This window comes from Drosophila ananassae (genome assembly GCF_017639315.1).
Source record: "Drosophila ananassae strain 14024-0371.13 chromosome 4 unlocalized genomic scaffold, ASM1763931v2 tig00000241, whole genome shotgun sequence".
NCBI lineage: Eukaryota > Metazoa > Arthropoda > Insecta > Diptera > Drosophilidae > Drosophila > Drosophila ananassae.
The window spans coordinates 1130718-1154674 of NW_025319047.1; the positions used below are offsets into that span (position 1 = coordinate 1130718).

At 35.4% G+C, this 23957-nt stretch overlaps 1 protein-coding gene and 2 non-coding genes across 3 annotated transcripts; 1 reads left to right on the forward strand and 2 right to left on the reverse strand.

The window, feature by feature from the left end:
• Nucleotides 1-9828: 9828 nt before the first annotated feature.
• LOC123258075 (NADH-quinone oxidoreductase subunit F-like) lies at nt 9829-11783 on the reverse strand. Its single transcript, XM_044717984.1, has one exon. It carries the CDS (start codon nt 11141-11143, stop codon nt 9890-9892), a length of 1254 nt encoding a protein of 417 aa, XP_044573919.1. The 5' UTR covers nt 11144-11783; the 3' UTR covers nt 9829-9889.
• Nucleotides 11163-11235, reverse strand: Trnak-uuu. The gene has a single exon. It is a non-coding gene; the product is annotated as a tRNA-Lys (tRNA).
• Nucleotides 11556-11628, forward strand: Trnaa-ugc. Its single transcript has one exon. It is a non-coding gene; the product is annotated as a tRNA-Ala (tRNA).
• Nucleotides 11784-23957: the final 12174 nt, after the last annotated feature.

The following is a 23957-nucleotide window of genomic DNA, read 5'->3' on the forward strand; positions in this document are numbered from 1 at the left end:
GGATCAAAATTTGAAACTTTCGCTTTAAGAATACAAGAGGCAATAAATAATTTGGATGAAATCAGTAGGAGTTCAATTGAAGCGTTAGTTTGTAGTTTGGAAGCAATAGAAAAGTCATTAAGAAAGCTTGACAAAATGCTTTCAGAACAAGGTGAAAAAGACGATGATTGTAAATTGTTAACTACTGTTCCAGGAGTGGGGATTATAGTAGCAATGACGTATAAAGCTGCAATTGATAACCCACATAGGTTTGAGAAATCTGATACAGTTGGAGCATATATATGGTTGACACCAAGGCAATATTCTTCTGGAGAAGTTGATCGGCATGGCAGCATATCAAAGATGGGACCAGCGGAATGTAGAAGTATGTTATATGAAGCTGCACAAACAATGCTTACAGTTACCAAGAGGACATTTAAATTAAAAAACTGGGGTTGCGAAGAAAAAAGGAATGAAAAAAGCAATTGTAGCAGTAGCAAGAAAATTAGCTGTAATTATGCATAGGATGTTGGTTGATAAAACAGAATTTTATTATCAATAAACATCAAAAGAGCATAGGACAATAATTTTATTGAAAATAAAGACAGCAATGCCGATGGAAGGGACAAGCAAGAACTTAGTTAGACTTCGTGGTAAATATGTTGCCGTCCACTTCCACCTAACAAGTATAATGCGGCTTGACTGTATTAAATAAGACTTGACCTGACACTTTAAAAAAGTAAGTTAAAAATAAAGGAGTGTTAGATATGAGTACAATACAGACAAAAATATTAAAACCAAAGCTAGAGAACTAGCAAAACAACTAGGAAATGTGTCTCAAGCATGCAAAGTGATGGGATACTCAAGAGATACATTTTATCGCTTTAAGGAGTTATATGAAAATGGAGGAGAGGAAGCATTACATGAAATAAGTAAGAAAAAACCGCTATTAGCAAACAGAGTTTCCGACGATATAGAAAGAGCAGTGATTGGTATAGCAACAGAATTTCCAGCATATGGGCAAGAAAGAGCTGCAAATGAACTGAGAAAAAGAGGTATAATAATTTCTCAGGGAGGAGTAAGGTCTGTATGGCTAAGAAATGACCTTGAAACTCTCAAAAAGAGACTTAAAGCACTAGAGACAAAAGTAGCTCAAGACGGAATCATTTTAACTGAAGAACAACTTGCAGCTTTAGAAAAAGTGAAAGAACAAAGGGAAGCTCATGGTGAAATTGAGACGCAACATCCAGGTTATTTGGGTTCTCAAGATACCTATTATGTGGGCAATATCAAAGGTATAGGGCGCATTTATCAGCAAACTTTTGTTGATACTTATTCCAGAGTTGCAATGGTTAAACTTTACACGGACAGAACAGCTATTACAGCTGCAGATCTTCTCAACGATAGAGTTATTCCATTTTTTGATGAGCAGAAAATTCCATTATTACGCATTTTAACTGATAGGGGTACGGAGTACTGTGGCAAGCCCGAAAATCACGCTTATCAGCTTTATTTGGGCATAGAAAACATCGATCATTCTAGAACTAAAGCCAACTCTCCACAGACTAATGGCATATGTGAAAGGTTTCATAGAACCATGCAAGATGAGTGTTACAATATCATCTTTAGAAAGAAAATCTACAGTTCTTTGGAAGATCTACAGATTGATGTTGATCATTGGTTGCGTTCTTATAATGAGACAAGACCTCACTCGGGTAAATATTGCTATGGCAAAACGCCTATGCAAACTTTTCTTGATAGCAAATATATTGCTTTTCAGAAAAATATTAGTAGCATTACACAAGAGCCTGATATTAGTTTTGACTACCTCAATTCTTCTGTCAGTTAATTCTTGTCTGTCAGATCAAATCTTGTCTTTTACATTTTAACTTATGTAAAATTACCAAGGATTATGGAGAAGATATGCTGTTTTGATTTGTGTGAAAATTATTGTTGACTTATGTGCAATTAGAGAACCTAAGTCACTTTAGCTATAATTCAGAATTGAGAGCTTTTAATAACTCTCTAACTCCCACTTAGGTCTTGGTGCAAAATTAAGTGGATCTATATAATTTTTCTGTAACCTTTCAATTCCTGTCCATCCAACCATAATTGCATTGTCTGTACATAGGTCGTTAGGGGGAAAAAATATGTTTAAGTTTATGTGTTGTTTTAATTTTTCTCTCAAGAAATTATTTGCTGCAACTCCGCCGGTAATCACAAAGTCATTGATTTTGATATTTAAAGATTCGGCCATAATAATCGCATTACTAACCCTGTCCAGCAGTATGTCACTAATACACTCTTGAAACGAAGCACATACATCACACACATCTTGCTCGCTCATTTTAAGTTCTTGCACTAAGTTTTTTACTGCTGTTTTAATTCCAGAAAACGAAAAGTTACATCCATAACGTTTTATCATTGCCCTTGGCAATTTAAATCTTGCACCATTGCCTTTTTTAGCTAACTTTTCAATTAATGGCCCTCCGGGATAGCTTAAACCCAGCATCTTAGCAACTTTATCAAATGCTTCTCCTAGTGAATCATCGAGCGTTTCTCCAAGTTTAATGTATTTACCTACATCCTGTGCAATTAAAAATTGACAGTGACCACCTGATATTAGTAGGACTAAAAATGGAAATTTTACCTCATGCAGTAACCTAATAACCAATGCATGCGCTTCTAAGTGATTCACTGCAATGAATGGTTTTTGTGCTACATGCGCAATTGCTTTAGCCATCATTGTACCAACTATTAATCCACCTATGAGTCCTGGTCCTGATGTTGCTGCAATTGCATTGAGGTCACAAAAGTTAAGGTTAGATTTTTCCACGGCGCTTTTTATTAGACCACTTAAATGCTCCATATGAGCACGTGAAGCTATTTCAGGGATCACCCCACCACGTTTTTTGTGTTCTGCTTGGGAGAGAATTTCGTGAGCAAGGACTTGCTTGTCACTATTTACAATCGCTACTGCAGTTTCGTCGCAGCTTGTTTCAACAGCTAAAATGGTTTTCATGTATATTCGAGCACTTTATTATCAAAACTATATCTTGAAACGCTGTAGAAGTTAACTGCAAAGTTAACTTCTACAGCTAAAAGATTTACCGACAACCGTCATCCCGCTACGTGTTAGCGGGATCTATACCGCGAATGAATCTACAATCGTATGAACATTGCGCTATTGAGATGGAGCACTTTCTTGTTATTCCAGGTCTCCTCTCTCGTCATCCCAGTGCCCTGACTACTTGGATCCAGAAAAAAGAATGGTGTCATGAAAGTAGCTGACACTGATTCCTTTATGATGGTGTCATCCCAGTGTCACGCACTGGGATGACAGGAAGAGGAGACTGAGATGACAAATGTGAGTGCTGATGTAACAAATGTAAATGCTCGAATGACATCAATAGTTATATACATTTTATCACTAAACTAGACGTTCGTACAGTCGTGGAATGAATCGCGGGATGACGTAGGAAAACCTGCACTATAAGCTAATCATCATCTCCAAATATAGAGCTAATTTTTTTGCCCCCAGGAGAAAATTTATTAGTCCAACTGCTTTGCACTTTGGTTACGTCTTTAGTGGCAGTTTTATTGCTGTATTCCTTGATTTCCTTATCTATTCTCTCCATCATTTGTGAATCAAGGTAGCTCTTTTTCCATTGGCCAGTAGCAAGGAACACTTTGTTTAAGTCTTGAGTGCGGATTAAGTATTCTTTATCTTTAGGGTAAACCTCCTGCGCCCAAGCAAATAGCTCAAAATAGCGTGCAAATAATTCAGATGCACGTGATTTTGCAGTTTGATAAGCCTGTATCTCCTTAAATATAACTTGGCCGATAATTTTCTGCACAAGAATATTTGCTTGCTTTAGGTTCTGCTCAATATCCTGGTAAACTTTATGGAGGAATTCCTGCTCCAAATTTAAGTTCAGTTCATTTTCAACCATGTGTGAAAGTTCATGCACTATAATGTATGGGTTTGACTTCCTCAGTACAATAACATATCTATTTACACTGGAAGACCTGATTGTCTTACACACTCCCTCTTCCATATCCACTAATCCCTCTTGGTATATTTCAAATGAGAGCCTATTTTGCTTTATTAGTGATAAAGTGAGGTTTAATGTGTTTCTAAACTTCTCAAATTGATAGAGATATTCGACATACCGTATTGCATTTTCACTGCTTCCTACTTGAGTTGCTTGTTTTATTAAATTCCTGATTAGCATACCTTATTATTAAAGGAATTCTTTTTATACTCAAGAATTGATTGGCTACAAAGTGTTTTTAGGAAGCCTGATTGCATAGCTAAAGTAATTCATGTTTACTGATAACCGTCATACCGCGATTCATTCCATAGCTGTACGAACATTGTGATTTGAGAGCAATTTCCATAAGGGAGGATGTCATTCCAGTGCTTGGCACTGGAATCCAGCCTTTCCATAATCATCAAAACATTGTATTTTAACGTAAAACAGCTATTTTTATGCTCACCAACTTAATAAAATTCCTGGATCCAAGTAGTCAGGGCACTGGGATGACATTACAGGGGCACTGAAATGACACCATTTTCGGTCTCTTAAATTGCTTTAGCCATAAATATTTAAGAAATTTACTAAATAAAAAAAAGGCAAAAGAAGCCCCGTGGTGGTTGGCTATTTACTATGTACTAAAATATCGGCGTTTTTTTTATTCTAAAACGCTTGATTAAGAGCGATTTAGCTGCTTTTAACTTGCAACTAACCTACACCGCAAGTGTTTAAGAAATTTACTAAGCAGGAAAAAAGGCAAAGAAACCCCGTAGTAGCTAGCATTCAAATTCTCCCTTGTCAATTTGACGTTTTTTGCTGTCTTAAACGCTTTGTAAGCGCGTTTCGGCTTATATAGGTAAAAACCTAAAAATTTTTAAAGACATGCGATGCACGTAGTGCGAAAAATTAAACATGAGACGCCAAATACCCTAAGTTTTTTGTCATTAACCTGCACAGATTGCGAAGATAAATAAATAGCTTCACTGTTATGATAAGGGGGCTGGCGAAACTTGTAAAGGAATTTTTTACATCTAATTTATAGCTCCCTGCATGATATCACGTATTATCTATACCAAGGTGTTCTGCTTGTAGATATTATACCAACAATCCACTATTTTTTTTATGTCTTGTGGTTTAGTTTCTGGACCTATACTGATTCTAATTGAACACTCTGCTTGCTCTTTTGTTGCCCCCATTGCAAGCAAAACATGGGAAGGCTCAACTTTTCCAGAAGAACATGCGGAGCCATTACTAACTGCAATATAATTCAAGTCAAAATGCATGAGCTGCACATCACTCTTTACTCCTGGCATATAAATAAAACTTGTGTTTGGCAGCCTCTTAGAGTTTTTACCGAAGATTCTTATGTCACTGGCAAAATTTAATAATTCACACTCTAATTGATCACGTAGCTCCTTTACTTCATCCATTTTTGATAGAAGGTCTGGAATATTTTGCAGTGCAGCAGAAAGGCCTGCAATCGCAACAATATTTTCCGTACCACCACGAAATCCCTTCTCTTGTCCACCACCTATTATAATCGGTTCTATCGCAAGTTCTTTATTGAATATTAAAACTCCACTTCCTGCTACACCGCCAAATTTATGGGCGGATAAAGTGAGTAAATCCACTCCTAAATCTTCCATATTAACTTTAATTTTCCCAACACTTTGAGCAGTGTCAGTGTGGCAAATTGCTCCAAATTTGTGGGCTATTTCAGCTATTTCCTCAATAGGTTGAATAACTCCGGTTTCGTTATTTGCCATCATAACTGAAACTATTGCTTTGTTTCCTTTAAGTTCGCTTAGAATTTTTTCTAGCTCTAAAAAGTCAACAATGCCCTCCTGATTAACGGGTATTATGTATGGATTACATGCAGAATTAAGAATTGAAGGATGCTCTATAGCTGAAATTACATGCAGGTAGCCTGCTATTCCTCTCATAACAAGGTTATTCGCTTCGGTTGCACCAGACGTGAAAACTATTTCTTTATCACTTGAGACGCCAATAGCACCACGTACGTTATCTCTTGCATCCTGAAGAATCTTCCTCGCTTCTTGTCCTCTTTTATGTAGTGATGATGGATTGAGCGTTTGTTTTAACAAGACCTCAAATATACTTTTTTTTACATTTTCACTAATTGGAGCAGTTGCATTGTAATCAGCATATACGCAACCACTATTTTCTAAAGAGAATGGACTCATCTGTCACTTAAATAAGTTTACCATCAACTATAGCCATAACTATGTACGTTAGCTTTAACACGATAAAAAATTTATTGCAAAAACAGCGAAATTAATACATAATTAATAACTCACGTCATTAATACCTGTCAAGCGGGTTCTTATTAGGGGTTACCATGGTTGAAGTTTTTTTGAATAATGCAACAAGAAAGATAGAAGGTGAATACCACCAAAGCAAAGATGCCAACGCGCCGGTTGTGCTGGTTTTACATCATCATCCTCAATATGGTGGTCATATGGATAGTAAAATTGTACATAGTACATATACGTCTTTTATCGATAACAATTTTTCTGCATTGAAGATTAACTTTCGTGGTGTGGGAAAATCTACCGGAACTTTTGATAAGGGTATAGGAGAATTAACTGACGCTGCGGTAGCCATTGATTGGCTTCAGGAACATAATCCTAGCAATGTTCCAATTTGGATCGCTGGTTTTTCTTTTGGAGCATGGGTGGCTATGCAGCTAACAATGCGCCGCCCTGAGATAGTGGGTTTTATTGCTCTTTCTCTTCCGGTAACTAAGTACGATTTTTCTTTTCTTTCTCCCTGTCCAGTTTCTGGGCTTATAATACAAAGCAGTAATGATACAATCTCAGAAGAAAGCGATGTAACAGAATTAGCAAAAAGGTTGATAAATTCAGTAAGAAGTGATCACATGAAATACCATATAATAGATGATACTAATCACTTTCTAAAGGATAAAGAAGAGGAAGTGACTCAAATCGTGGACAATTATATAAAACTGCGCTTGAATAGTGCAACTATTTCTTCTCAAAAGGTCAAAAAAGAGGTAAGGGTAAAAGAATATGCCTAATCTTTACAAACAAGAGAAATGAGTGTAGTAATATAAATGAAAAGGTTTTGTTATGTTTAAAAAGCTATTATTTTTTGTTTTAGCTGTGTTTATGTTATCGGGGTGTTCCCTAAGTAAACAGCGTAAGTTAAAAAGTCCGTGTATAAAAAGCAATGAAAGCATTTCATGTGAGTTGTACTCTGTTAATGATCATTGGTTAGATAAGTATAAGGCATAGAAATTGTGCTATTTTTCCTATTCACAACTTCACTAATGATCGATCTCTCAATTGGAAAATGCAGTCTGCCTTTTCTGCAAGGAGATGATTGTGTGTTACTATAAGCATAGAGCTGTTATTTTCCTTTACGTATGAATGTAGCAGTAAAAACACCTTAAAAGAATTTGTTGGATCTAAATTTCCTGTTGGCTCATCTGCAAGTAAAAGCTTTGGAGAATTTACAATGCTTCTTGCAATTGCAACTCTCTGCCTTTCCCCACCCGAAACTTCAGATACCATGCTACTTGCTTTGTTTTCCAGACCAAATTTTTCCAACATTGCTTGCGAATTTTTTTTTGCTTCAGCTTTGCTTTTTCCTGCAATGAGTTGAGGAAGCATAATATTTTCCAACACCGATAACTCTTGTAACAAATAGTGAAATTGATAAACAAAACTAAGAAAATTTCTTCTTACATGAGTTTTATGCTTATTACTGGCTTGTGTGCAATTTATTCCATCTATCGTAACTATACCTGAAGTTGGCTTGTCCAACAAGACAAATTATAGAGATAGGCTTTTTCTCTCTGCCAATTGTTGGGCTCACTGGAGTTTTCATAGGAGCGGCGATAGTTTTACAAAGCAGCTTGAGTGACCCATTAATTAACCAAGAACAGATAATACCCAAACTTGTTACGATCACTATCATTAAAGAGTTAGGACCAGTTTTGATCAGCTTAATAATGGTAGGAAAGGTTGGATCATCAGTTGCAGCAGAAATTGGTACAATGCGCATCACCGAGCAAATAGATGCACTTACAACCTTGAACATCAACCCTTTTAAATATTTAATTGCACCAAGGATTTTAGCGTCAATCATAGTATTTCCCATACTTACAGTATGTGCAGATTTAATAGGAATATTTGGAGGATGTATCACTGCAGTCTTCGAATTTAACCACAATTTAAATATATACATTAAACACACAGCTCAGTTCTTTAATACGTATGATTTTATAACTGGGCTAATAAAAGCAACTGTATTTGGCGCCATAATTTCTGTCTCAAGCTGCTATTACGGTTACCATTGCAAAGAAGGTGCACGAGGAGTAGGTGTTGCTACAACATCAACTGTTGTTTTATCGTCCATACTGATCATTTTAGCAAACTACATGATTACTTTGATACATGCGTAACCCCATAATATCAATATTGAACTTAAGCTTATCTTTTGATGATAGGACAGTACTAAAAGATCTAAATTTTGATATATTAAAAGGGGAATCATTAGTCATACTTGGTGGCTCAGGAAGCGGCAAATCTGTATTAACAAAAACAATTATCGGCTTGCTTGCTCCAGACTCAGGGTCTGTTAAAATAAATAGTAAAAGCAAAAATAAATTTGGGGTTTTATTTCAAAATTCCGCTTTATTTGACTACGTTACAGTGTGGGAAAATATATCTTTTAATTATAAAAAGCGCTTTAATATCAGCAAAAAAGAGGCAAAACAGCTAGCAATCGAGAAGTTAAATGATGTTGGACTGGAGGAAAGCATAGCAGATATGTTTCCAATAGAGCTATCAGGTGGAATGAAAAAAAGAGTGGCACTTGCAAGGGCGATTGCACACAATCCAGAAATCATTATTTTGGATGAACCAACTTCAGAATTGGACCCAATTATGTCAGATATAGTAAACGAGATAATAATAAAATTATCTAGAGATCTTAACCCTACAATTATCACGATTACACATGATATTCATAGTGCATTTAAAATAGCTGATAAAATAGCAGTATTATATGAAGGGGAGATCATTTCCCATGGAACTGTTCAGGAAATACAAAATACTAATAACCAATATATAAAAAAATTCATTCGTTATATATAGCTTAGCATAGTTGTTTGCATAGTCTAAACAAGGTTCCTATATTGTGGATTGTAGGCAAAAATGAAGTTACCAGTAAAACTGTGTCAGTGAGAAATTTAGGATCGGAAAGACAGGAGTCTTTTTCTTTGGAGAAGGCTATTGAATTGTTGTTAAAAAGTATTAATTTGAATTAAGGGAGTTAAAGTTTGCAAGTTAAAAAGAACAATAAAAACAGAATTAATGGATTCATCACAGCTAAGGAGGTACGCTTAGTTGATCACAGTGGTGAAATGATCGGAATCGTGCTAATAGAACGAGCTTTGGAGCTTGCACAGGGTGTTGGTTTAGACTTGGTGGAAATTGCACCTGATTCAACCCCTCCAGTATGTAAAATTCTGGATTATAGCAAGCAAAAGTATGATATAAAAAAGAAAGCAAGTGAAGCAAAAAAGAAACAAAAAACATTAACTATAAAAGAAATTAAACTGGGTCCTAATATTGGTGATCACGACTACGAAACAAAATTGCGTCAAGCAAGAGACTTACTTGTCCACGGACATAAAATTAAAGTCACAATGAGATTTAGAGGGAGAGAGCTTATAAACACTGAAGTTGGACTGGAAAAATTAGAACGGCTAATTCGAGACACTGAAGATATCGCAAAGGTAGAATTGGCACCTAAAAGAGAAGGGAATCAATATTTTTTAGCTCTGGTTGCTAAGTAGCAAAACGGCTTAAGAAGTATAAGTAAAGTTAAATTATCGCTCTCTCTTTGATAACATGGCGAAAATGTCTTATTAATCCTTGAATCGGCCAAGCTGCAGCATCGCCAAGCGCGCAAATTGTATGTCCTTCTATTTGAGTTGTAAGGTCAAGCAGCTTATCTATTTCATCAGGTTTAATATCTCCTGCCACCATCCTCTTCATAATCCTCCACATCCATCCAGTACCTTCACGGCATGGTGTGCATTGTCCACAGGACTCATGCATATAAAAGTGTGATAACCTCTCTATTGCAGCTATTATATCAGTTGATTTATCCATCACTATTACAGCAGCAGTACCAAGCCCTGATTGTGCAGTTCTTAATGAATCAAAATCCATTTCAATAGTATCGCATATAGATTTTGGAATTAATGGCGCTGAAGACCCACCAGGTATTACAGCAAGTAAATTATCCCAACCTCCTCGCACTCCACCTGCGTATTTTTCAATTAATTCACGTAATGGAATTCCGAGCTCTTCTTCAACATTACACGGGTTGTTTACATGTCCTGAAATACAAAAGACCTTGGTACCAGTATTATTTGGTTTACCAAGAGATGTAAACCATTCTCCTCCGCGATTTAGAATATCTGGAACCATGGCTATAGTTTCAACGTTGTTTATTGTGGTTGGGCAGCCAAAAAGTCCAACACCTGCGGGAAATGGAGGCTTCATGCGAGGAAAGCCCTTTTTTCCTTCAATTGATTCAAGTTGAGCTGTTTCTTCTCCACATATGTAAGCTCCTGCACCCCTATGGATAAACACATCAAGATCATAACCTGATTTGCAGGCATTTTTTCCAATTAAGTTTTCTTTATAGGCTTCCTCAAGTGCTTTTTTCAGAACTAAATATTCATTATAAAATTCACCCCTGATATAAATATACGCAACTGATGCGCTGATCGCTCTGCTGGCCAGGAGAATTCCCTCAAGTAACTTATGTGGCTCATATCGCAATATATCTCTATCTTTACATGTACCAGGTTCTGACTCATCTGCATTGACTACTAAATATGCTTTTGGGAGATTTTTGGGCATAAAGCTCCACTTAAGGCCGGTGGAAAATCCTGCACCCCCTCGACCTCTCAAGCCAGATTTCTTTACTTCATCAATGATTTTTTCTGATCCTAAATCCAGTAATTCCTTTGTTTTTTGCCAACCACCACGTTTTTTTGCACCCTCAAGTAGTGGAGTTTCTTTACCATTTAGGTTGGTGAATATTTTGTCTTGTTCTTTTAGCATGTTTTTCAAAATTTGTGAGTGATCCCGACGCGATTCGAACGCGTGACCCACTGATTAAAAGTCAGTTGCTCTACCGGCTGAGCTACGGGATCATTTCATTTTTCAGCTATACTAAACATCAATACAGTTTTTATCCGTTTTAATCAAACTAAAATTTTCATGTGTGGTTAAATGAATTATATAATATACTGCGTTAGTGATAATTTAGTTAAAAAATTTTTAAAGGAAAACTTCTTGTTAATTTTCAGTTCACAGATTTATTTGGATGGTGTGACGTATAACGCTAAGGAGACAAAAAAATAGAGAAGTGTGTACACCCTGCAGAATTTGTACACTATTTAGCAATAGCCTAATAGATAAATATTTCTTGCATTTCAGCCTGAGTGATTTATGCTTTAAGCAAGAATTACCTGGGGGTATAGCTCAGCTGGTAGAGCATCTGTTTTGCACGCAGAAGGTCAGCGGTTCGATCCCGCTTGCCTCCACCAGTCTATACAGCTCTAGCCGCCACAAAACCTGTCAAAGCAGCTTATTTTAATCTATGAGGATTTTATACTACTTCCCTGAAAATCTCTATTTCTTTTCGTAACTTTTCTCTACACAAGTAATGTTGGTTATTACAATTGTAATATATACCAATTTAACAATAAATTAATCAATAAATGTTAGAATACTAACAATTAATTTATTGGTAACGCCTATGAGTGGAAAAAAGCATGTTTTTAAGATGATACCTGGAAAAGAGGTGTTTAGAAAAACCCCGACTACAAGGATAAAGTGGCCTGAAGGTAATGATCCTACAATGCCTATTAAAAAAGTTGAGCTTGTATCGCTGGATGATAAAAACGATGTAGTACTAGGCTTATTGCCTATAAAACTTTGCAGCAGTTCTTGCCTAGACAGTTACATATGTCTGGAGGAAGAAAATGAAGGAAATCTGGTAGCCAAAGATTATAAAAGTGATTCTAACTTAGATTATGTAAAAGGTAACCATACATTTGTATATTACGGTAATGAGTTGGCTAAGTTATCATATACAAGAGAGCTTGTGCAGCCTTTCAAAACTATGTGTAGCAGTTCTATTAAATCAAAAAAATTGGAATACAAATATGTAACATGGGAAGATTCAGATACTGGCAACAATAAATATTATTTTTCAGACGAGGCAGGAAATATAATCGATTCACCTGACAATGAGGTATTACAAGACATTATGTTATACTACGGTGAGAGACATATAAGAGATGTGCTACTGTTGCTATCAAACGCGTTTACTAAAGTTTTTATTCAGGGCCTAACAGACGGCCAACTAAAAACTCTTGCCAATACTCTTAGTAACGAGCAACTACAAAAAATCATTCCTGAACTGAGCTCAAGCCAGTTGCAGGCCTTAGCAGAGAACTTAACAGATGAACAACTCCAAGCTTTAGTGGATCATCTAACCAATCACCAGCTAAAAACCCTCGCTCAGGAACTAAATCCAGAAAAGTTACAAATAATTGTTCCTATTTTAAATGATACTCAGCTTGAAGCTCTAGTGAGAAAATTAAATTCAGAGCAAGTAAAAGAAATTTTACCTCACTTAAAAGTGGATCAGTTCAAAGCACTTATTAAAACTTTAAATGACGAGCAATTTACAGTGCTTGCAAAAGACTTGGCTGAGCACCACTTGACGATACTCTCCAAAGAATTAGAAGGTGATCAGTTGAAAGCTTTAGTAAATAGTCTGCAAGAAGACCAACTGAAAGACTTAGTTAATAAGCTTGATCCTGAGAAACTCGAAGCAATTGCTCAGGATTTAACTGATTCTAATAGGATCCAGATTATCATTAAGTCTTTAGTTGATAATCCAGAAAAACTTCAAGCTTTTGCTCGCAATATGTCTAATGAGCAGTTTAAAGAACTTTTGGATAACATAGGCGCAGAAGAGCTTAAAGATATTATTCACAAGCTGCCTTATGAAAAGGTGACAGCTGTGATTGGTGATCTTGGCAGTAAAGATCAATCTAAAGCTATTATTGATGCATTAAAAGGGGAACTTGACGAGCAGAGTAAACAGAACAAGGAAATGATTGAGATGCTCAAGCAAATCAAGGACGATATGCCAGAAATCGGACAGGCCTCAGACTTCACAATAGTAGACATTAATAATGACTCACTGTTATTTGTATAGTAGTGATTTATAAAGATAAGTAGTTTTTTATAGGAGGTAACTATTATGAGTAAAAATACAGAATTATATTCTAGTGAAGAAGTTGAATCAAATAATACATTACAACTTCCGAAGCCGGCGTTTAATAAACCAAATTTTGCAATACCAGAAATAAAGAAGATTACTACTAAAAGCGCACCGGATGGAATTGATATAACTAAGGTTATGGAAGAAAAAGAGATTAATGCTATACCGACAATCACGGTAAGCGTTAAGAATCTTAAAAATTTTTATGATGGTCTGATGAAAAGTATTAATAAATATAACGATGATGTAAGTGATGTGATGACAAGCGGCATAGTAGAACCACTGTCATCAACTATAGAAAACATAGGCACAAAGACAAGCGAGATAGACGCTAAACTTAAAGATCTTCAGGCTAGACTTGATGATATACCAGAGATTGGAGAAGCTCCTTCATTACTCCATATTACTGGCGGAGAGAACGGATTGCTTTAATAAAAAAGGTAATAGCTTGCTAGCAGGCTGTTGCTTTCTTTCACATACCATTTCAAGGTAACTAGTTAGTTTCAAAGTTCTAATTTTTTATAGGAGTTAGCATGAATAATAGTAAACAAGAAAGCAAAAACGAACTTAAAGTAATAAGCAAAATAGAAGTTAACGCCAAACCTAAAGGTTATGATGAAACAGTTGCGCGAAATCCAGCGCAGCTTGGTTATGTCCACAAAGCTTTAGATAAATTAATCGCAGAGCTGAACACGAAATTCGTTCCTGAATTGGATGATGTATTGCATAACAATAGCAACTCTATCAGTCAATTAAATGACATGCTAACAGAAGAAAGGAGTAAGCTTGACGAGCTAATAAAAGAAATTAACGATTTAAAATCTTCGCTAGAACCGCCACCAATGGATGCTCCTGAATTCATATAAGAAAAAAAGTAATAGCCCAGTGGGCTGTTACTCTCTCTACATATCGTTTCAATACAGCTGAATTAGGGAATCTGTTTTAAAACTTTCGGCATATAGTTCTCATCATGTTTTGCAAACACTGTATCTGCAAGAAAAGTACTATTATCAAACATTTTACCTTGCACAACAACACCACTTTTTTCTGAAAACATTGGTGGAAGTATCCCTTGATATTTTACCACAACGCTTTTGTTAAAATCTGTCATTTGAAAAATTACTTCACTTTCGCTCCGTATCACGCTATTTTCAACAACCATTCCACCAACACGGATTAGTTTTTGACTATTTTGTAAAACTATTGCCTCACTTACTGTATAGAAAAATGAGATGTTTTCTTTGAGCGTTGTTAAAATAAAAAAGACTATGCAGCTTAAAAAGCAGAAAATTCCTGAAGTTATAAGTAATCGCTTATGTTTCTTCTTCATTATTATCTTTCAGGCTTTCTAGAATTTTTTTACTTTTAATATAGCAAGAAATGGTAAGAATCAGTTCTCCGGTAATCAATGTAAGACTAATAAGGTAAGCAAAAATCACATACGTGTTCATAATATATCGTTAATAAATAACTCACCTGCATCAAAATAAATTAAGCTTTCATCCTTTTGCTGCAACACCAATTTACCACTTTTATCTATATCAGCAAAAATTCCTTCATACAATTTGTCAGCTAACTTTACACTGATTTGCTCATTCATTTTGAATGCTTTTTTTAACCACATTTCTCTTATAGCATAAAACCCATCAAATAGCCATTGCTTTCTTAGCTTATTAAAATTTATTATTAATTCCTTTAACAGATCTATGTTAGACACAGACTCACCGTAATTGCTAATGCACGTTGTTCCTGGAAGTGGTGCATGACTGACATTAATTCCAATTCCTACAATAAGCCAATTCGAATTGGATCTTTTTTCAAGCAATATTCCACTTATTTTCTTGCCATCAATAAGGACATCATTTGGCCACTTATACTGGAGATTTAGACCATTTATAAATGACAGTATAGTATTTCCAACAGTAAGAGCAGTAACAAAAGTCAATTCTGTTAATTTGCTAACATCCGCAATTTTATTCACCAAACCCTTCTCTGTCATCCCAATGCCCTCTGATGTCATCCCAGTGCTTGACACTGGGATCCATTCTTCTTTTTTTCTAGATTCCAGCGTCACGCGCTGGAATGACACCGAAAGCTGGCTTTCATTCAGATAATCGTTAAAGAGGTTTATTACCAAACTTGCATAAAAATTACCCTCGGGAGAAATCCAACTTTTTCCGGTACGCCCTCTACCCTCTGTTTGTTTGTCGGCAATAATAGCGGTTTCATTTGATATTCCTTTATCAATTAAATCCAACGCTTCTTTATTAGTGCTTGAAACTTCTTTGTAATGATGAATATGAAAACCCTCAGGGATCACCTTGTCAGTCCTTTAGTTCAATGAGTGAGTAAAACGTACAAGAAAAGAACGAGGTTGATCAGTGAAGCCACTGAAGTAATAATGAATAGACCCTTAGAATAAGCAACCTTATTACCACTAGCTTTATCAAAATACATAACTTTCATGATATTTAAATAATAGTAGCATGATATCACACTCGCTATTACAAGGATCAAGGACAGGCTGATAAAGCCAGAATTTATTAAACTTTTGAATATAAAAAATTTAGCGATAAAACCTGCAAGTGGAGGTATTCCCGACATCGAGAGTAACAGCACAGAAAGATGAAATGCTACAATTGGGCGTTTCTTCCCTATACCAGATAAATTTGCAATATCACAATCGTCATCGTCAATTTGTACAAGATATGAGAATAGCCCTATGCTTGTGATGATATATATCACCAGATACATTAAGGCACTATCTGTTCCTGCTTGTGTAAAAATAGAAAGTGAAGCAAATATAAAACCAATGTGACCAATTGAACTGTAAGCAAGCAGCCTTTTTAAGTTTTGCTGACGCAAGGCCCCAAAAGCTGAGATAAGCACAGACAATGCTGAAACGTATAAGAAAATAGGCTGAACATAACTTTTTACATTTACTAACTCTTCATTCATCAATCGAATTAAAAATGTTACAAGTGCAGCTTTTGGAGCTGTAGAAAAAAACGCAGTTACTATGGTAGGTGCACCTTGATAGACATCTGGAGCCCACATATGAAAAGGAACAATAGCAAGCTTGAAACACAAACCAATTAGGACAAAGACTAACCCAAAAACTATTCCATAAGTTATCTGGTGGTTTTGCAAGAATGAACTGAGCTCAGAGAAATTGACTTGTCCTGTATATCCATAAAGCAGCGACATTCCATATAGCATAATGCAGGAAGATAACGCACTGAGTGTAAAATATTTCACTCCTGCTTCGCATGAATAAGCTGAATCTTTATTAAAGCTCGCAAGAACATACAAAGATATACTCATCAACTCAAAAGCTAAATAGAAAGAAATTAAGCTATTTGCTGAAACTAAAGTTATCATGCCAAATAGCGCAAAAAGAATCAGTATTGAAAATTCATATTTATAGTCATATTTTGATAAATTCAGCATCAAAAGTATTAAAATTCCTGTGCTGAGAATTAACCCTTGGGCTGACCTGATGTATAAATTGAGTTTTAACAACGAATTAAAGAGAAAAATTTCATTGTTTTCTGCCGAAATAATTAAAATAATCAAAGTTACCACTGTGCAGCCAAGTGCTAGTAAATTGATAGTGCGGCGGTTAAATATAATCCCAAGCAGCAGCAACACTAACGAGGAGATAATAGAGAACGTTTCCGGCAATATCTGTATATAATTCATAGCGCATTATATTTGACTAACAAATTTGACATACATGGCTTCAAATAATTCAGTGCAAGGGTTGGGTAGAATCCAAGCAAAATAACAAACACTGCAAGCAGAATTAAGACAGAAAATTCTATGCTATCCAAGCGGTTATTTAATAATTTAGAATAGCTAACCCCCCATATTATTTGCTTACATAAATTCAGCATATAAACTGCGCTTAAAATAGTGCCAAGTGCGATAAATCCTGTAAAAAACCCTAGGCTCTTAAACATTCCAACCATAGCCAAAAACTCACCTGCGAACCCAGATGTTCCAGGTAGCCCTATTGAAGCTATTGAAAATAAAATGAACATAAAACCAAATTTTGGCATTGTGTTTACTATGCCAAAATATTTTGCAATCTCCAAAGTTCCAGTTCGAGTATATAGCATTACAACACATAAAAATAAAGCAGCAGAGATAAGGCCATGACTGATCATTTGAAATATGCTACCCAGTACTCCTTCCTCACAAAATGAAAAGAGGCCAGCAGTAACGATCCCCATATGTGCTATTGAAGAATAAGCTATTAACTTCTTTATATCATCTTGAGCAAACGCAACTAGAGAAGCATATATCACCGCAATAATGCTCAGCACAACAACGAAATTTGAAAAATATAAACTTGCCTGAGGAAGCATTGGAATAGAAAACCTTAAAAATCCATATCCCCCCATTTTAATAAGCAAGCCAGCTAAAATCACAGATCCAGAAGTTGGTGATTGCACATGCGCATCAGGAAGCCAAGTGTGAAATGGAAACATCGGTACTTTTATTGCAAAAGAAATAAAAAATGCAATCCACAGCAATGACTGCACTTCAAGATCAAGGTTTGGCACTAATGTAGCTAATTTTTGTATATTAAACGTCCCAAAAGTGCTATAGATGTACACCAATCCAAGTAAAAATAATAATGAGCCAGTTAATGTATAAAGAAACAACTTAAACGTTGCATATACCCTGTGTTTTCCTCCCCAAATGCCAATAATAAAGAACATTGGTATTAAAACAGCTTCAAAAAACACATAAAAGCTTATAGCATTCAGTGAAACGAAAAAACCGACTACAAAACTCTCAAGCAGTAGAAATAATGCCATATATGGCCTAAGGGTTGTATAACTCATTTTGCAGTTGTAGAGTATACAAATTACAAACAAGAAAGTTGTAAGCAGAAGGAAAAGCAACGATATACCATCTATCCCTATTCCAACATTTCTAATTGGGTAGCTGACAAACTGAAAGTCCGCATCGTTATAATCAAATTCTATACAAGCTACAATGCTAAGCAAAAATGGAAGTACAGCAAAAAATAGAGCAAGGAATCTTAAGTGTATAGATTGATGATTAATCCTGATTAAGGATAAAATCAACGCTCCTATCAGTGGAAGCAAGAATATACTAAGTAACAACACCTTCTATTTAATTCCAATAATATATAAAGCACCGATTATTAAAGTAACAAACATAATAAATGCATAATCAAATATATAACCAGTTTGTAACTTTATAGAACTTTTTGAACATTCATTAACCAACCTTACAATACCATTTGGCCCAAATGAATCAATAGCCTTAACATCAAACTTCCATAGAAGCCTAGATATAAACCTTATCGGTGCAATGATAACAAACTCATACACCTCATCAAAGTACCATTTATTCTGCAAAAACTTAAGTAAAAATTTACTCTTAATTTGCCTAATTACTTGATATTGGTAAATTAGGTACGCAAGTGCTATTCCACTTAGGCTTGCTAAGGTTGGCAGTAGTTTTATAAAGAAATTATGAACTCCATGCTCATCAATAACTACTAAACTTGATTTCCAAAACGCATTACTAGTTATGTTCAAAATATTTGCTCCCCACACTCCAGAAAATACCGAACCAAAAGCAAGTATCAGTAATGGTATAAGCATAATCTTTGGTGCCTCATGTATATTAATTTTACTTTGTTTTTGGCTGTGGAACACAAGAAGCAATAACCTCCAAGAGTAAAACGCTGTGAAGAATGCAACAACTAAGCTTATTACAAAAGCAAAGCTATCCGTGCTATAAGCATGTTCAATTATCAAATCCTTTGAGTAAAAACCTGCAAATGGAAATATTCCAGAAAGCGCAAGAGACCCAATCCACATGAGAGTGTAAGTGCAAGGGATTTTCTTCCAGCAATTTCCCATTTTCTGAATGTTTTGCTCATGATGCATTGCATGAATTACATTGCCAGCACCAAGAAATAGTAGAGCTTTAAAAAAAGCGTGGGTCATTAAATGAAAAATAGCAACATTGTAAGCAGAAAGCCCACATGCCATGAACATATAACCAAGTTGACTGCAGGTTGAATAAGCAATTATTTTCTTTATATCGTTCTGAGTAATTGCAACGGTGGCTGCAAAAAAAGCAGTGAGTGCTCCAACGATAACTATTAATTCTCGTGCCACATTTGATAACTCAAACAATGGAGAACACTTTGCTACTAAAAATATACCTGCTGTTACCATCGTTGCTGCGTGAATAAGTGCAGAAACAGGAGTTGGCCCTTCCATTGCATCTGGCAACCAAACATGTAAACCAAGCTGTGCAGATTTACCCATACAGCCAATAAAAAGTAATATGCATATTATATGAGTTACTTTGAATTCACAGCAGAATGCTCTAATGTTCTGCGTGCCAAGAAGATCAGCTGTGTCAAAAACTTCAGTAAATTTCAAAGAGTGAAATGTATAATAAATAAGAAAGATCCCAATCAATAGTGCAAAGTCTCCTACCCTATTCACAACAAATGCTTTAATTGCTGCATTATTTGCAGAATATTTTTGGAACCAAAATCCTATGAGTAAATAAGAACACAGGCCAACTCCTTCCCAGCCAAAAAAAAGCTGCACGAAATTATCGCTTACAACCAGCACAATCATGCAAAACGTAAATAGCGATAGGTAAGAAAAAAACCTCGACTTCCCCTTATCATGCTCCATATAACCGATAGAGTAGAGATGTACTACCAGTGAAACGGTGGTAATAACAATCAGCATTAAGGATGAGAGAGCATCCACACTAATTGCCCAATTTACTTTTAAGATGCTCAATGAAAACAAAGGAAATAAACTCAAGTGATAATTTTCAGAGAAGGTGAGAAAAACATACCAAGATAAAACTGCAGATATTCCAATCCCTGCCGTTGTAACTAACTGACTAAAAACATCTCTTCTAAAAAGTGCTGCAAATAGCGAACCAAAAAGTGGCAAAAATACTATTAATTTCAGTATATACGTCATACTTTCATTCTTTCATTAAATTTGCTTGTTCAACGTCTATATTGCCACGGCTTCTATAATATACAACCAATATCGCAAGCCCAACTCCTGACTCTGCTGCTGCAACAGTCAACACAAACATCACAAAAATTTGCCCAACTATATCATTCATAAAGGCAGAAAAAGCAACTAGATTGATGTTGATTGCCAGCAATAATATTTCTATTGATAACAGTATGTTGATTATGCTCTTACGGTTAATGAAAATACCGCACACCCCAATAGTGAACAAAACAGCAGCAACTATCAGAAAATGATTTAATCCTATTTCCATTCTACTCCTTTTCCAAATTTAGCCTTAACCAATTTTACAGATGAAGATTGCGTCAATTGCTTTAAAACATTCTGTCTTTTAATTCCTTTTTTCTTGTCTTGCAAAGTAAGAGCAATTGCACCGACAATTGCAACAAGCAGCAGAATACCAGAAAGATGAAAAGCGTACATGTAGTCAGTATACAGCAAATTACCAATAGCTTTCACGTTATTAGTATTATAGTTTATAACATTACTTATATTCAGCGTTGAGCTGCGGATTACAAAGCTGATGACTAGAAAAAACACAACACATAATATAGCACCAAGAGTGAAATGCTTTGCAAAACCCTGGCGCAACCTTATGTAGTCAATATCGAGCATCATAACTACAAAGAGGAATAACACTGCAACCGCGCCGATGTATACTATCAGCACCATCATAGCAATGAATTCAGCTCCAAGGAGAATAAAAAGCACTGCAGAGTTAACGAAGGTGAAAATTAAAAATAATACTGCATGCACAGGATTTCTTACGCTAATCACACAAACAGCAGATAAAATGCTCAAAATCGAAAAAAAATAAAAGAAAAAAGGCATTGATACTTTAATTGCAACAATAGTTACTAATTTAAAGTGACTATTGTTGTAAAGTCAATATTATATTAAACGTTTGAAAACATTGTACTACAAAGCTCCAGCTCCATTTTAAATTATTATACAGAGCGCTTTCTAAGTGCTTAATCAATACACTAAACCCTTAATTTATCCTTGATTATTTTAATTTATCAATATATAATATGTGTATGTTAGTAATTAATGGCGGCTCAAAATGTACAACATATTTGGTTATTTTCAAAGTAATAACACTTGTAATACACAAAGTGGTAAATTAAATAGAGAAAGTTATCAGTACACTACAAGAGATTATGTGACAATTTACTTTAATAACATACCAGCCAGTTTAGGTAGATCATTGAGAGAATTTAAAGAAAAAGCGTATGGATTTGTGTATGATATCGGAGCTTGGTTGAAAGAAACATATGAAAATCTCACTGAACGACCTGCAACGCATAATCACTATACCCCAAAAGAAAAACCCCTTGTTGAAGAAATAGAAATGAAGGAACTAAATTGTACATATAAGCCATTCCAAACTCCACCTATTCACCCAACAACTGGTGCCAATACCTCAAATCAAGTTGTTGTTACTCGACATACACCTGAAACTACTAAAACAAAATAGATGTAAAACCTACGTTTAAATATATAGTACTTGAGTGAAGCATTCTTTAACTGTTCTATTCAATAAAACCTTTACAATATTTCAATCATAGGTTTAACTTTACGAAGTTATAATCTATAGGGCTACGATGAACGATTATCTCTCACTGCTAAATCCAGAACAACAATCAGCTGTAACTAACATAGATGGACCGGTTTTAATATTGGCAGGAGCCGGAACCGGAAAAACAAGAACGATTACTTCAAGAATAGCACACATAATTAGAAATGGTCACGCTTATTCTGATGAAATATTAGCTGTTACATTCACAAATAAAGCAGCAAATGAGATGGTATCAAGGGTACTTGAGCTAACGGGCACAAACATACCATGGCTTGGCACTTTCCATGCAATTGCAGCAAAAATTTTGCGCCTGCACGCAGAAATTGTGGGCTTAAACCCCAATTTTACAATCATTGGTGTGGATGACCAATTACAGGTAATAAAAAATATTATCAATGAAATAAATCCTGATTACCTATCAGAAAAATGTAAGACCATTATGAATATTATTCAGCAATGGAAAGAGAAGTGCTTATTGCCATCTGAAGTGGAAGATATTCAATCATTTAGGCCAGTATATGTAACTGCACTCAAGGTCTATCACCAGTATCAGGAAAGGTTGAGATTCCTTAACTCTGTCGATTTTGGTGACTTATTGCTATATAACATACAACTCTTTAATCAAAAGACCGAAGTTCTGTCCTACTACCAAAACAAGTTTAAATATGTCATGGTAGATGAATATCAAGATACAAATGCGATACAATATCTTTGGCTAAAATACCTTGCAAAAGAGCACTCAAATATTTGCTGTGTAGGAGATGATGACCAGTCGATATATAGTTGGCGTGGTGCAGAAGTTGAAAATATTTTGAAGTTTTCTGATGATTTTAAAAATGCAAAAACCGTTAAACTAGAGTGTAACTACAGGTCAACATCCCACATACTTGCAACTGCGTCATATGTTATCAATCACAATAAGACTCGCTTAGAAAAAAAATTGTGGACAACAAACATTGAAGGGGAAAAGGTAAATCTAATAAAATTATGGGACGGAAAAGCTGAAGCAAGGTTCATAAGCGAACAGATATTAAAGCTCAATAAATACAGATTTAGTGACATTGCAGTGCTGGTAAGGGCCACTTTTCAAACTAGAGTTCTCGAAGAGTATTTTATAAAATATTCAATTCCCTACAAGATTATAAGTGGCGTAAAATTCTACGAACGTCAGGAAGTCAGGGATATAATTGCATATTTAAGACTCGTTACAAACAATAACGATGACTTAGCTTTCGAAAGGATCGTAAACCGGCCAAAAAGAAGCATAGGAGCTACAACTCTAAAGAAAATATACACGACTGCTCAGGATAACAAAATTTCTTTTTTTGAGGCAGCAAAAATATTAGTTAATAGTAATCAAGTAACCGAAAGAATTAAACTCTCACTAAATGATTTTTTAAATAAAATTAAAGCTTGGGAAGAAATAGTAAGCGTAAAACCACTGCATGAATTCGTTAAAATCGTAGCAAACCAATCAGGGTATATTGAAATGCTTGAAAATGAGGAGGTAACAGGCTTAGCACGAATAGAAAATGTCAAGGAGCTCATCTCATCTTTAAAAAATTTCGATAATGCCACAACTTTCTTGGAGCACATAAGTTTGGTGATGGAAGTGGATAATATGAATAACGATGACACCGTATATGTTATGACTCTTCATGCAGCCAAAGGACTTGAATTCCCGTGCGTGTTTCTACCTGGTTGGGAAGAGGGATTATTTCCTCATCAAAGATCTTTTGATGACAAAAGTGGTAAAGCTTTAGAAGAAGAAAGGAGACTCGCATATGTTGGCATAACCAGAGCCAAAGAAAGGTTAATCATTTCATGTGCAGATAGGAGGGAAATTAACAACCAGTGGCAACCGATGCGCACTTCTCGGTTCATTAAAGAATTGCCAAGAGAAAATGTTGAGGTAATTAAAAGCAACATTGCCTA